The sequence below is a fragment of the Syngnathus scovelli genome, chromosome 11, assembly GCF_024217435.2.
Source record: "Syngnathus scovelli strain Florida chromosome 11, RoL_Ssco_1.2, whole genome shotgun sequence".
NCBI classification, from domain to species: Eukaryota; Metazoa; Chordata; class Actinopteri; order Syngnathiformes; family Syngnathidae; genus Syngnathus; species Syngnathus scovelli.
The window spans coordinates 5,128,772-5,143,928 of NC_090857.1; the positions used below are offsets into that span (position 1 = coordinate 5,128,772).

The following is a 15,157-nucleotide window of genomic DNA, read 5'->3' on the forward strand; positions in this document are numbered from 1 at the left end:
AACAAGATACAAAAAATATTGTAATCCTGAATTTGTTCATGAAGCCAATAGAGGGATAGATGTGATTCACTGGCAAGAGATATGAGTACTACTTAAGTCAACAAGCCACTTTGTTCTGGGCAGCCGTCCTTATTCGTCCTTCAAAAGCAGATCAAAAGATGAGCGATTAGGTAATTTTCCGCGTGTGTGTGTGTGTGTGTGTGTGTATGTGTGTACTGAAGTTATCTTCTCCCTCTCTGGTGCTGACTTATGAATAATACATGCTAGATATTTTGGGCACCTCCAGCCTGGGCCCCTCCATCCAACCACCCCTTTTTATTGGTTCTTTGGTGCAATGCGTAATTGCCTGTAGGTGGCAGCATGGCACTGACTTTTAGAATTATCCCCTAAAAACAAAAACATAAAAAGAACAGCTGAAATTGCACAGCCGGTTCTTTATAGTAGTCTCTACATCACAAGTTCTGCAGTTGCCTCTTATCTCAAGTGGATTTGGGAAAGCCGAGCCAGCAGTGTTTTTGAAGTCGTACATTTGAAGTTTGGGTATGATTTGTTTTTTTTTTGTTTTCTTTTTAATTCTAATCACAATAACCGCTTTGGTTGCTGACACAGTATGATTCTGCGGGCCGGGCCAGTGAGCGGCAAGGGGGCTGGAAGCGATAACTCACACATAGGTTTGAGTTGTCCGATGAGCTCCTCCTTGCTCCACTTGGCCCACTCCTTCCTGTCCGTGTTGATAGAGCAGAGAACGGGGCCGCATGGCTTCCCGCTATCGTCCACCGCCGGAACGTTCAGATAGTGCACCAGCACGATGTCCGGGTTCTATAAGACAGCAAGACACGTCTCGTTGGTAAAACATGGCCTTTATGTTTGCTCATCTGTCTCTATCAACAAGAGAGTACATTGATGCAGTGTATTTGCAGAAGGAGAAGGAAAGGACACGGAAAGCAGAGGAGTATGCGGAGGTCAGGAAGGAGGTCGGATATAGCGTGTCAGACAAGATTCTCTCACCTGCCTATAAAACATTTAACAGCTCAAGCCCAGTCACTGCTCTCGCTTCCTTGCATTGCAGGGCCAGCAGAAACGTCCGCACGTGTGTTGGTGAGCGTGCGATTTAGAGAGTGAATTAACGAATGAACAGGTCAGCACGGTGCTCGCCGTACTGTAGCCCACCGGCAGACCTATGGAATTGATATCCCATGAATGATTCAACAAGTGTGTATGTGGCTGGACAGCAGAGAGAGAGAGAGAGAGAGAGAAGGAGAGAGAGAGGCTCCTCTTGATAAAAGATTCAGTAGACAGACTCAGGTGAGGGGGAGGGCGTGCTGAGGTGGAACAAGAAAATGGCACAGTGGGCTGCTGCAGCACCACACTGTGCAATGCAACAGAACAGACAGGCTCATTTATGATCATATTCACTGATGTGATGTGATATATGTGCAAAGAGCAGAAAATGGCACATTACTGAGGGAGGAAGCAGAAGTTCCCCTGCCAAATGTTCAACTCTGAGAGTCACAAGGGAATCAAATGCGCTGAAAAATAAAATATATTTGATAGGGGGCAAATTCAATTTACACCATGTGGCGAGAACGTCCTTGTAAAATTCATGTGACAAATTATGCAAGACCTATTGGCAAGGAATGCATGAATATGTATTAGATTTCCATATTTTAAAGGAATATCGCTGGGCATCCAATATTTTCTTGGAAATGAAGGGAATGTTTAAGATTCAACATGTAGGTCTGGAGATGATGAAGTTCTGGTTACCCGCTCTTGCATGGCCAATCAAGGGCGGGATGTGTGTGTGTGCGCGTGTTTTTTTCACATGAGCTGGAGGGGGCGGGGGTGAGCTTAAAAAATCTATATGTGTGAAATGTGTGTGTGGATGTTGTATGGCGCTCCAGGGTGTTTTCCTGGGGAGGACCACATGGAGAGAGAAGTGCCTTAAGACCTTGATAGGTTGTGCAAGTGAGGAATAGCGTGAAAAGTTCAGGCGGGGAAAAAAAGTTTCCTCAGCAAAGCGTGTTCACCAGATATATCCTGAGTGGAACGATAAACCCAGCAATGGCGTCCACTTTTATTATCACCCGACTTTTTAGTACAGTCTGCCTCATTAAATTTTGAAGAGGAGGATGTTTATCAATGCTTTATGTTGGAGGTTAGTGTGCTGTTTTGAAAATGTAATGGACAATTTAAGAGATTAAACATGTGGTGCGTAAAATTAACAATATACTATCCAGTTTCTGGTAGTTTAGCCCTGTGTAGAGTTGTGAATTAACATAACATGCTCGAAGAAGAAATCCATGTCGAGCCGGAGCGACGTGGCCGTAAATAGGCTTCAACTTGTCAAGATGGCTCTATATAATTTATCCTTCCCTGTTATACAGTCGTCTTGATTGAATGTTGAGAAGCTGGGAAAGGGGGCGGGTGGCTTACCTGCAGCAGCCAATAGCATCTACGGTGGAAGGTGGGGATGATGGAGGAGTGGACGTAGCAGCCATACAGACACTAGAGAGAGGAGAGGGGATTTCGGTGGGGGGGGGGGGGGGGTGGGGGGGGTGGGGTGGAGGGAGCGGGACACAAGGAGAGGATGAGGTGAGGACAGCAAAGGAGAGAACAGCAAAGGAGAACTCAGGTTATAGCCACTCAGGTCGTATTCATTTAGGAGCTAAACATGCCGATGTACGTATTTTCGAAAAAGGTCCTTGGTTAGATGTTGTCGACTTGTAAAATATCAATAATTGGCACCGGGGTATGAATATCGATCGATAGGCTGAACCTGCTCTGGCTCCTGCGGGATTTCCCTGTGGAAGGTCGAAACGGTCTCCTATCAAGGTCATCACATCGTTAAGACACAATTGTACAGACAGCGGCGGCGAATACTTGACATGCAGGATATATAATAGCAACACGAAAAGTCGCTTCTGTTTGCTGTCTCATTCGCACTCTCATTTTCTTGCCATTTTGCCTCTTCAGAGAAAAAGCCCGCAAGCTATCCAAAGTGTGTTTGGCCAAAGGCAGAGTGCATTTCCATATATTTCCATCTGATATGAGGAGGCTCTCAATCCAGGGGTTGTGTTTTTCCTGTCTCTCACTGTCCTCCTCCTCTCCCACCGCCGCTCCGCCATTCCTGCCCCCTGCACGACACAATGCTTTCTTGCTTGAGGGGGTCCCGGGAAGAGGTGACACAAACAATTACTGAGCAACTACCGGGGAGAGAAACACTTGCCTTTGGATGTGTGTGTCTGTGTGTGTTTGTGCACGGCAGCAGAAAAATGCATGTCAGATGATTGTCAGTGCGAGTGTGGGGTTGTAAATAATAGAGGTGCAGATGGGAAGAGTTGATCTCAATTATTCCCTTTGCCTATGTCTGCTTTTCATTTATGCACAACTAGTGAGCCTTCCATGAGCGCCGCCTCGCCGTCGCGTCTTTGCTTTCCAGTCTCCCTCCGTCTTTCTCTTCCTGACACATGCACGCTCACTGCTCTCACCTCTTGGTACATTCCTGCTGAATAATCAATTTGGGAGCTGGCCGATGTGACTCAAACACACGCGCACACACACAGGCACGCACAGACGCTGCCTTGAGACTGGATCGATACCCCTCTCTGTTCTGCTGAAGAAGGCATTGACATCATTCCTGGCTGCTGGCCAAACACACTCTTATCCTTCAGAAAAGAGAGAGCCAGGGGAAGGGAGACAGGGACAGGAGCAGGAGCAGGAGCAGGGAGAGCGCGGAGGAGTGACAGCTCTCACACAAACACACTTAGGCGCACGTACACAGGTATATCGCTCTTAGCCCTGTAGCTCCAGCATGTGTGTGTGTTTGTGTGTGCCCTTGCGTTCCACGCATGTGTCTACAAGGAGTGAAGGAGTGACTAACATTATGGATTGGATTGGCAGCGAAGCACAACTCAGCACAAAAAGAGATCACAGACTTGTTTCTTCTTCACGGCAGCCTCTCACCTCCACACCCTGGACTTTGAGCTTCATGTGATCCTCCCGGGTGGTCTTCCCATCTTTCCTTTTCTTCCAGCAGTAGCCATCTTTCCTGTACTTGACCTTCTTGCGGTTGTAAAGGATCATGGAGCCATTTTGAGGCCTGTTAGGAGGGAAGAGTAAAATGTGTCAACGAAGCGCGCGCTGTGAGAATTAGTATGACACGGGAGAATAAATATTGTGTAACGCGGTGATGTCATTGATAATGTCAGCGTTTCATTGCTCAGTGAGATGGAAATTTCCCAGTGTTATTGGCAAAGAATGTCAAGGTTAAACTCCCAAATTCAACACACACACGCACGCACGCACGCACGCACGCACGCACGCACGCACGCACGCACGCACACACACACACACACGTGTATATTTAAGTAGGTCCATCCATTAACACAGCACAAGCATTAGCGTCTGAGTACAGACTCGATACATCCGATTCAAGGTGCAATGATTAATCGATTAGCAGTGAATCTATTGTCAAATTATAAATGATTATTTTTGATAATCGATGAATCATTTGGATACCCTTTTGTAATTTAATTTAAAATCGTCCTAATGCTCACAATCTCATCTTCTCATCAGTAAATGTCTTAAACGTTGGCAGTCTTCCATGAAAGTGGACTGATTACGCTGGCCAGCAATATTTATTTATTTATTTATTTTATTTTGTTTTCTGGGTAATTTAGTGTGCTGAGTCAGAAAATGACATCAGTTGGCGTAAATTTTGCTTCACATTTTAAGATATAAATATTTTTGACAACTGATTCATGTGCTTTGACGTTTACAATGAAAATCAAACAATATTGTACGGACATGCTTGAAAAGACAAATAGAGCCTAATCAAAGGTGCAGCATCAAGTGGTGGAACAACCACCAGCGCTTTTCACATCAGCCTCACTGTCCTCATCCCATTGTGTTGAAAGCAATTGCCTCCGTTCCACTGACCTCGCCATGCATTTCATTATTTTAATGGGGTAATCGCATCAGTTGTACAAACGCGCAGTGTCAGGCTTCTGCATGTTCTGTCTGGAAGGCACAAGTTATGCCTTTGCCACTTCACAATGAATGCAGCGTGCAAGTGGCTAGGCTTGCCATCGCCACTATGACTAATAAGAAAATACGTCATATATGAGTTACAGTAGCAGTGGCGGGTCCTGAAATGGAAAAAAAAAATACAATTACTCTCTTCTATTTTGTCAAATGGTTGCACAAAATAAAATATTATAGATCCAGATACATTTTGAAGTACTAGATGTGTAGTCTACTTTAAAAAATGCATCTGAATCCAGAAGATTGTAGTTTGTACAACCCACTTGATGAAAACAAATTGAGTACACGCCATTTTTTTTCACTGAGCACTCGGCACCTCGAATTTCATGTCATGACCATTGTTATATCATTGACTAACAAAACCCAACTAATAATATATAATAATAATAATAACTTCATATATATAATATATGTTTAAAAAAAAAAGCACAGCACACAACTGCGCCACGTACATTATTTGCAGCATTATTGGTTAGTGCCACATACAACTGAAATCTGAAAAAAATCTACCCTCCATATGTGCATACTGGAAGCAGAGCAGCCAAGAGAAATGCTAATGGAGTGAGGAAATTAGACTTTTGGGAATTAATTTATACAACTTAATGCAATATTCATATTCGAATTTAGATTGATGGCCCATCACAGAGAACACGGTAGTGACACAATCGGGACCCTGACTGATCACGTCCTAGAAATCAAGCCATCACTTCTATTCGAATCTTAATTCTTCATCTTACTGCTTAACCCCAACCCCATCAAACACCATGGTTGTCAAACAAACGGAATTTGAAATGAGTTTTTCGAGTCAAGTGCTCGAATGTCCTTTAACGTACACGCACGGAGGCCAGGTGAGCATATGCGTGAGAAGACAGAGCCGCAATAGCAATGTCACAGATGGCGGGACCTACAAGCATGTGTTCTCGGCGCTCAATGTCAAATCTGCTGCCCGACGATCAATCATTCTTCTATAACGTTAAGGACAAGTGTATGTGTTCACTGCATGTGTGTTGGGGTGGGGGGGCATTGTGGAAAATGCATCTTTGCCTTATCTCATGACAACAGAGACAATCAATAAACTAACAGATACTCACAAGTGCGCGTGCACAAACACACACAGTCTTTATCCCTCTTATCAGACCATCTCTTTATTTTGTCTTGACTGCGTCCCTCCGTTCTCATGGCCTTGCTTTCATTCTCATCTTCTGGTCTCATGCATTGCCTTCACTACACCGCTCTCGCCTCCAGTTTGACGTGGGCACATATGGACTGGGATGATTGCAATTTACGCTGCGCACAGTGTGTAGTGAAATTGAATTTGCTTTGAACTGATTTTCTTTGACACCGCAAATCTGTTCTGTTTTTAGGGGTGGTGGTGGTGGGGGGGAGCCTGCCAGCTTGGAAGGCGAGCGGAGACCCCCACCTTCCTATCAAAGATGAGTTTAGTCTGTCTCTTGCCGTGTGAGTCATCTGAGGGCTGCTGATTCTAATTATGTTATGGAGACGATGGATGAGATCAGATGTGTGTGCGTTTCACGTTGGCGTGCGTGCGTGCGTGTGTGAGGATGGTGCCCGTGCTCCTTGAAAAGCCTCCGATTCAAGCAGACATAAATGCTATTGATTGTAACTGGCCTGTGATGTGTGGGATATAAAAAGCTTTTCCACCGTTCCACGGTGTAGCAGAGCGAAAACAGAGAAGGCAAGGGGAGAAGAGCGGAAAAAGAGAAGGCAAAGATAAAGAGACAGAGTGGGCTATTGAGTGTGTCCGGTAAAGGGAGGAGAGAAGGAGGCGAGAAGACGAGAGACGAGCGAGACGGGGGCAACAGTCGTTACTCTAAACTCGGATTCCAGCGAGAGGACAAATGAAGGTCGTTGATTGTTGTCTTAGCGGCGGCAATGCGGATACAAACACACGCAGAGCGGCGCGGGCACAAAAATGTCACCGTCTCCTTTTGCTGAGCTCCTTTTCCATCTGATGGGATTACGTGTAATCTGTTCTAATCGTGCCTGATGTCATGTATAAATGGGATTATATCTAACTGCTGCTCAATAACAGCAATACGACTGCTGCTGCTGCTGCTGCTGCTGCTGCTGCTGTGGCTGCTGGGAAGCCGAGGCGATACGGCAGCACAAGCAATCAATGAGAAATCCATCCGCAACATAAACTGTGCTGCTGGCCTCAGGCTGCTCCTGAGAAGAGTCCTTCAGCTCGCACAATGGGAGCACAGAGGTATCACCTCAGGCGCTCAGCGGCATCAGTAATCACAAATGCGGCCAGGAGGTGACCGCTGCACTTACTTGACTTTTTCGCGACTTTTTCTTCTCTCCCATCATGCCCTTGCTATGTTTTAATGTCATAGATAGAGACCAGTGGTGGGAAGCAGCAAAAGCATTTAAGCTTGGATGCTCGCAATCATACTCATCCACCATGTTGTCATTTGAAGGACTTATCTAAATTGTCATCTTAAGGAAACACCAACCTGGTGAATCCTTATTCAGATGCTCTTTTTTTTCCCGTCGCCATACTCGAGGAAATGAGCGAAGCAGGGTTCACGATGAATATTTAGTTCTTGCATGTAAATTCACATGCATGAACGCAGACGCACGCACGCACACATTTGCGTGCATGAACGCACACACGCACGCAAGCAACACACACACACGTGCATCCCCTGAACCCCTCATTCCCCCTTATGTCTGAATTATACATCAGTTAGCCTAATACATTTACATTCATTAATACTCCATTTCCAGCTGACTAGGTGCTTTGCAGTCCGACCGTGTACGAGAGCCTTCTGTACATGTAGAGCAGCCCATCAGGAGGACTCTTTGGAGAAACACACACTTGCAGTGTTTTAATCAAACAGTCACTCAGTCATAGGGATTAAAACAACATGAGTCACCCGCTGACAGAGTCACCCTTCGTGTGCATGTGTGTGTGCGTGTGTGTGAGTGGGGGGACTGTCTTCTCTATCCTCACCTGGTCTTTGGCGATGTCGTCAGCCACTCATCATGTTTCTCAAAAGTGATGAGATACGCAGCAATCTCCTGGTGAGACAAAGGCAAGACAGAAAGGTTACTGTATATATTTTGTGTGTGTGTGTGTCACAGGGAGATAAACCATAACAGGTATTTCCAGATGACCTGCTGATGCCCACAGAGGGTGTGCATGTGTGTGTGCGTCGGATTATATCGGATTGCTACGGTGAAGTCTAGGCGCTTGATTGGTCACAGAGCAGCCAGTCAGGAGACAGACATTGAGCACAAACCCTCAGGGTTAGCAACCAATCACAGCAGCAGACTCACTGATGCCTGCCTCCACTGGTGAGGAAAGGCCAACAACACGTACACACACATACACAATAGCTGAGTGAGTGCGTTAATAGGAAAAGTTTCCTTGTTCTTTGCAGTTTGGCAGCTTTGCGCCAGATAAAGTCCGCTCATAACTTGATTCCTAATTCCTCCGGCTCTCCTTTCATCTCCTCGGCCGTCCTATTCGTACTGTTTCTTTTTCCAGGGGTAAAGCTCAGTAAGGAAAAATAAAGCAGTCATACAGGTGTATTTTAGCGAGAGTATAGGAAAAAAAAATGGCTCACACAGAGAAACAACAATGCCTTTTCCCTTCACCGAGGAAAGTCTCTCCTCCTTTAAACGCTATTGTCTCTTTCCCTGTCTGTGAATTCCTTCTCACACACACTTGTTGTGCAGGCCTATGAAATGTAAATTGTCCTCTTAAGGCAATCAGTGTTTGAAATGTGGCGCAAAGCAATAGTGAAGAAGACATCAACAATTCAGCCCTTCTTCATCTGCCCCCTCAGATCATCTATCTTTTCTCCAGACCTCCTCTTCCACTTTCCCTTGTACTTGCGTGAGTGCATGCGTGCGTTTTGCTGTTATTTGTCCCTGTTTGGCACGAGAGCACTCCAGTTCCAAGCTGACCAGATGAGATGGAGGGGGGGTGGGGGTCAGGTGGAGCGTGCTGCCACTTAACTGTATTGTTTTTAGAATCCTCCATTCTATTACCATGTCCCAACCCCCACTGCCTCAACCCATGCATGTGTGTGCATGTCAGGCTGCCATCACACCGTTAATTATTATTACCATCAATCTGCCAACTGTTAATGTCTGTCTGTGTGAGTAAGAAAAAATTGCACAGGGTCGAGTCTAGGTTGAAAAGGCGCATCCCAACACTCCCGTTCACATTTTCACCCTTTGCAAGTCATGCACACACTGGCATACAAAGAGCAGCTCATTCATTTATGCATCTATTCATTAGTGGTGACAAGCAGCCACCTCTCCTCCTCCCAAGCCACTCTGCAGCAAGTCAATATGCTATACGGCCTCCACAGCTCCAGCCAGGCGCTGGGGGCTCCCCGAGTGACTGTCAGCCGGCGGGAGGAGAGAGGTGGGAAGAGCGGAGACAAGGGGCTGGCTGGGAGAGACAGAAGGATGGGAGGATTACGAAGGAGGGAGAGAGACTTGCAATTAAAGGCCCGCCCCATAAGAGCCATTAAAAAGCCCGAAACAGAGGAGTCAGCTGAAATGCCAGCCCCACACACGCACACACACACGCACGCATACACAAACGCTGCTCTCCTTCACCGCGCAAACACACACACAGACACACACACAAGCTCCACGCCCAGAGTGACACAAGTGAGACTTGAAGGTCGATCCTCCGGAAGTCACCGTTATTGTCCCGACAGACAGCCAGTGAAAGAACGCTGTGAGCGTGCCTAGCGACACACTGACCCGTCAGGAATACTCAGGAAGTGTGTGTGTGCGTGTATGTGTTGCCTGTGCCAGACTCAGGGACAGAGAGGATCTTTCTCCGGGGATCTACTCTATAAACCTAGTTATTCTGCATGTCTATGTGAATCTACACAATAATGCATTCCAGCAGGCCCGGCACATGCTACCTCGCCCCGCCCCGCCCCGCCGTATTTTGATGTGTCGCTAAGAGATTGACTGGGAGAGACTGGTCGAGAGAGCTACTTAAGCAATACTGTAGCTAACAAAGTTGGGATCATGAGTGGGAAGCCAGACTGCGAGCGATGCAAGTGGGGAAATCAGCCACCCACTCAGGTCTCGAAGAGGCCATCTCCCTCCAAGAAATGGATGGCATGTACAAAAAAAAGTCCTTGCATTTGCACGCATGCAAAAGACACACACGCAACCTCCACACACACCCGGGCCCGGAGCATATTTCCCCGGGAGGAACGAGGGGGCGGCTTGGTTGGTCGCCTACACTGCAACAGACTTATGCGGCAGCGTTCCCGGGGGGGATTCCGTTTAAGGGTCTGGCCACAGGCGAGTGTCTTGTGTGAGCGTGTGTGTGTTTTGAAGTCTAATGACGAGCATCACCCTGGCAGATATCAGGGGAAAACAGAGTTGTCTGTAAACTGGAACTGTCACATCCATTCCATAGCAGCACCTCAAAGGAAGGCTGACGCTCCTTCTCGCCACACACATTATTTGGCATTGAAGTGTTTATTTTATGGAGATGGGAGGCAGCACATTGAGGTTTGCTTTTAAGTACACCCAAAGTCCATTTTTGCCTTTGTCTTGTTTACACATATAGAGCAAAGAACTGCATTAGCATTACCCCGTGGAGGTTTGCTGATGTTGCTGGTATTTGTACTCAACACCACCACCACTGCTGAGCACTTGCAGATAAACTTTGAAAATATCTGACAGGGATTGGCGTAGCACGAACCCCCCCACAAAAAAAAAATTCTAATTCAGACTTGTTCAGCAATTTGCTCATCTGCAGAATTCACACTCTGCTTTGATATGCAAAAACACACATTGACAGACGGATTGACGATATATGATCGATAATCCATTGAAAATCAGCCAAATAAAGAAGACAGGGGATTACTGTCACATGTACAAAACAGCCAATACTTGCCAGAAATCCCTGCAGTTCCTTCAGTGTTGCTGTCAGCCTCTTGGCAGCCTTCCTAACTATTTTGTTTTTTTCACCCATTTTTCAGAGGCATGTCCACTTCTTGGTAATGTCAGTGTTGTGCTAAATTTTCTCTTATCGAAAATGACCGCCCTCAGTGTTTCATGGTATATTCAATGCCTGGGGAATTCTTTGTACCCTTATCCAGTGATGTCTTCACAATACAATATGATGCTGGACAAGCATTGTCAGGAAAAGCACAAATGTCAGGAAAAGCATTCTTCGCTGGTTTTCTTTTCTTTTTTCTTTTTTTTGTGGTAACATTTTTCATTTGGCTGATGAGACCAGCTTTATCTGAAGAGGACGTGCACACATTGTCTCCGAAAAGAAAAAAGAATGATTGATAGTGGTATGAAAAATAAACATTTTTATTCTGCTATTTTTTGTTCTTTCCAAAAACCTAGATATTGAGGGACTTTTTTATAACCACTCACGTACTAATTCTCATGCGACCTTGAAACTCACCAATGGCAACGGCTTTTTTTCCCCCTAAAAGCTCACAACTCAGGACTGCGTTATAAGACCTAGAACTAAACAGTCCAAGTTATGTTCCACTTCCCGCTGACGTTAATGATTCTATGTTGGTTGTAAACCAGCCCAATAATGTCTTGTTTGCACTCTATTCCTCTGGCCTGGTTAATTAATATGTGAAGCGCTTAAACAGAAAGATAGGCAGACATTGAATTACGACATGGATCATTTTGTTCCGTTCTCGCCGCACAATTAAAATTTCATCAAGGCTATTGTACACCAGAGCAATAATGTGTAGTTTGTATTATATTCCCAAACTGCCGTCCTCGCCACTGTCTGTTAGTTTCAACAGCCTCTATATTACCTCCACTGGCTAATACAGCTGCTTAATGCTGTTTCCATAACAACTGTTGCAAAGCCCCTGATCAGAATTCCTCTCAAGCTTTCCTTGTGTTTATCATATAAACACCTAATCAGGCACCGGGCAGCATGCACGCACGCACACACGCACGCACACACACACGCACACACACACACGCGTGCATAGTCATGCACTCGGTGTATACACAAGCGGACAAACTGTCTGCGTGTTAACCCCCAGGCCTCATTTTGATTTTTCTTCTTTCAGCTTGTTTGTAGCTGTTTTTTTTTTTTTTTTTTTTTTTTTTGCCGCATCATTCATTTTGAAGATGTACTTTTAATTCGTTTTTGCTTCTTTTACTGCATATATTTATTAGTTCTTGTCGTGAATAAAAAAAAGGTTAATTTGAGTTGGTTTGCACAAGGCAGGCTGTGAACCAACCTGAAAAATTAACAACCTATATATTATCAGCCATTTTCTTACAGTACTAATGGTAAAGTCTTTCTATAGCCAGCAGCGAGAGTTTCCTCTTCTTAAATTAAAATTTAATTTTTCTCCATGGTCAGCAGCGGGTATCTCCACTTCTTGAAATCAAAATTGCATCATTAATTTGCTTCTTTGTTGTGCAATAAGCCATTAAATGTTTCTTTTGGAAACTAAGAATACAACATAAAATTGGTCCCTGGTTCAAAATGTAATGAATGATGTAATCAAAAGCAGCATTTCCAAGTGTTAGATCCTAGAATGTACGCTTCTAACCCACACGCTACGATTGCAACTCAATAAACAACGGGGCTCAAAAGATACCATCTGACGTATGCATTACATTTTGATATGATTGGAAATTTTAAAATCAAACACAAATCCACACTCTACATTTGCATTGACGGAGCCAAATCCCCCCCCGCCCCAAAAAATAAATGGCCATCATAAAGCAGATAAGGTTAAAAGTTGCCTGCGTTGACACGCTTTGGAATGCAGCATCCGCACACCTTCGCCATTTAGCGTTTTCCAGTCACTGGAGGATGAAACGTGACCTTCAGCTGGGGCTCACCCCTGTCACCCGCTTGGCGGGAGTCACGCGCATCACATTCATCATGCCGCAAGAGACATGAATATATACACAACACCGTGAGCGTGTCATAACTAATGCATGCTGGGATACACAGGTCTTCGGCAACGTACGCGCACGGGAGGTCTCGGAAGAATCCACGCCGTGGCTTCTGTCCGCCCAAGTGACAGCTTTATGGTGACATTGTCACTCTTCCCTTCTCCGGCTCTCCTTCTGTCCAGACCTCTTTACCTTTCGCCCGTCCCACTGTCCCGTTTGCCTTTCATCACCCCACGGTGAAGTTTGCTGCACTCACTCTCTGCACAGAAAGTAGCTCCAACTTTTTGAGCAGAGACCTAAGCGCACAGGAGAGGCCGCCCTAATCTACCCGGGGAACATCAATCAAGATTCTCTTACGCAGCTTCTCTCTCCTCATCCTTCTATCCAGTATTTGCATTTGAGGAGAACAACCTCCCCATCTCTCCCCGCAGTGGGGGATGAACACATCAAAGACGGCAACAGGTGTGTGGTGTCAAACACAATGCCAGGACCCCTGCTGTGCCGGGGGGCTTCTTGAATAAAGACTGTCAGACTCCTCAAAATTTCCTCACTAAGTCAAGCAGGAGAGTGCGGGCACAGTCAGACACGTAGGTTTGAAAGTCAAAAATGATGGATGGCTGTTTGGCAGCGGGAGGCGGTTGCGGCGAAGGGCTTTGGATGAAAAGGTCTCCAGCGGTTATGTTAACCCCCAGACGCGTCATCTCAGGGTGAGGCCCTCTGAGGCGGTTGCCAGTGCCGACGCTATTGTTATCCGGCGCGCTCGGGAGAATGAATGAAAAAAAAAAAAATAGGGTGGCACACGCTCTCATTGGCATAAATACTTGTTTACAACAAGACACAAATTGGCACCCTGTCAGTCAGTCTCTGGCTTCCTCTCTCTCCTCTAACCCTTTGACTGTGTTTCCCTTTCTGTTTGTCTCTCCCGTCCTGGCTGTGTGCTGCTGAGCGTAATACAACACTCCCCGGTTCAACCCTCTCTCATTACCATATTCTAATTACATTCGTTAAGGGGAGCATTTGGGAGTTTAATGAATACATTTGAAAGATGGCTCTCTGCTGCGATCCTCGGGTTTGTCCGCTCGACCGGCTTCCTATAGATGCGCGCTCACCTGGGCGAAACGGTAAAACGCACAACCGACCGACCGACTGCCAGAGCTCACGTGGCTGCTCAAAAATCAATGCCGCTCGTCTCTGACAAATAAAGATTTCATGTCGTTTGTGTGTTGTTGTGTGGGGAAAAACTTGCCTCTCCCCCATGCTGAAGCTATGCATATTTAATTATCCTCAGGCCTCAAAAACAAACTAGGAAAGACAAGCGCCATTATACAGATATACAGTACAAGTACCTCGAGTTTATCTCCTCTTCTTCCAACAAGCCGGGCGGCTGCACGCAGCGAGCGTGGCGGGAGGGGTAAAAGCAATCATAAGGAAAAGCTAACATTGCAGGTTATCAAGCTAGTTCTGCCGACTGACTCGTAGTCGGCGCGGTGCGTCTTTGCCAAGGACGAATCCTTGTGCTTGAACTGAATAGAGCGTTACTATGGGCCCCCCCCCCGCGCTCATCCTTTCACTCCACTGAAAAACGCGATAAACCTTTCACACTTCCAATTCTGATGATTTCCAGCTTGTGGAATCGCTGTCACTTTTATATCAGCAATAACACTTTATGACGGTAATGTTTATCACTGTCTAAATACATCATTTTTTAATCCCGGAATACTAATTTGCTCGACTTGTTGACTTTAACCACAAATCAGGAGTCAGCACAATCTGTGCATTGTTTGATGTTTGTTTGGATGAAAGCGGCCCCCCCCCCGAATGACAAGTTGTAATGATCCCACTGCGGACAAATGCATACGCAGTCAGAAATGATGATGTTCTACAAACATATGCAAGGGCATAAATACTTGGAAATGTAAAGTACACATCTGAAAGGACTCCTCTCAGCTGCAAGAGCGGTCGCTGCGTGCACGGTGATGATGCACTGCACAAAGTAGAGCCCGGTGTCATCACCCTCTCTTAAAGTACTGTGATTCATGCAGTGGGTGTCAAAGTGTGCTAGCTATCTTTAAACATGATGTAAGATACACGTATATAAATAAAGAATTGGCGGCTTGTGTAAAGAAAGCGACACTCTGACTGTCAGACAGGAGGAGTGGGGCCCGCTTCTTACTGTATCATCGCCGTCACGACCTTTGTTTGCTTA

General features: G+C 45.8%; 1 protein-coding gene across 2 annotated transcripts in view; it reads right to left on the bottom strand.

The window, feature by feature from the left end:
- The window catches only part of LOC125977875 (calmodulin-binding transcription activator 1), a 50,349-nt gene that overhangs the window by 15,242 nt on the left and 19,950 nt on the right, over window positions 1–15,157 (bottom strand). For both annotated transcript variants that reach the window (XM_049734906.1, XM_049734905.1), the window contains exons 4-7: window positions 8,021–8,088; window positions 3,964–4,099; window positions 2,434–2,505; window positions 666–819 (exon numbers count right to left, since the gene is read on the bottom strand). In XM_049734906.1, the coding sequence (XP_049590863.1) occupies window positions 666–819; window positions 2,434–2,505; window positions 3,964–4,099; window positions 8,021–8,088 (430 nt within the window). The remainder of the gene's footprint in view (window positions 1–665; window positions 820–2,433; window positions 2,506–3,963; window positions 4,100–8,020; window positions 8,089–15,157) is intronic.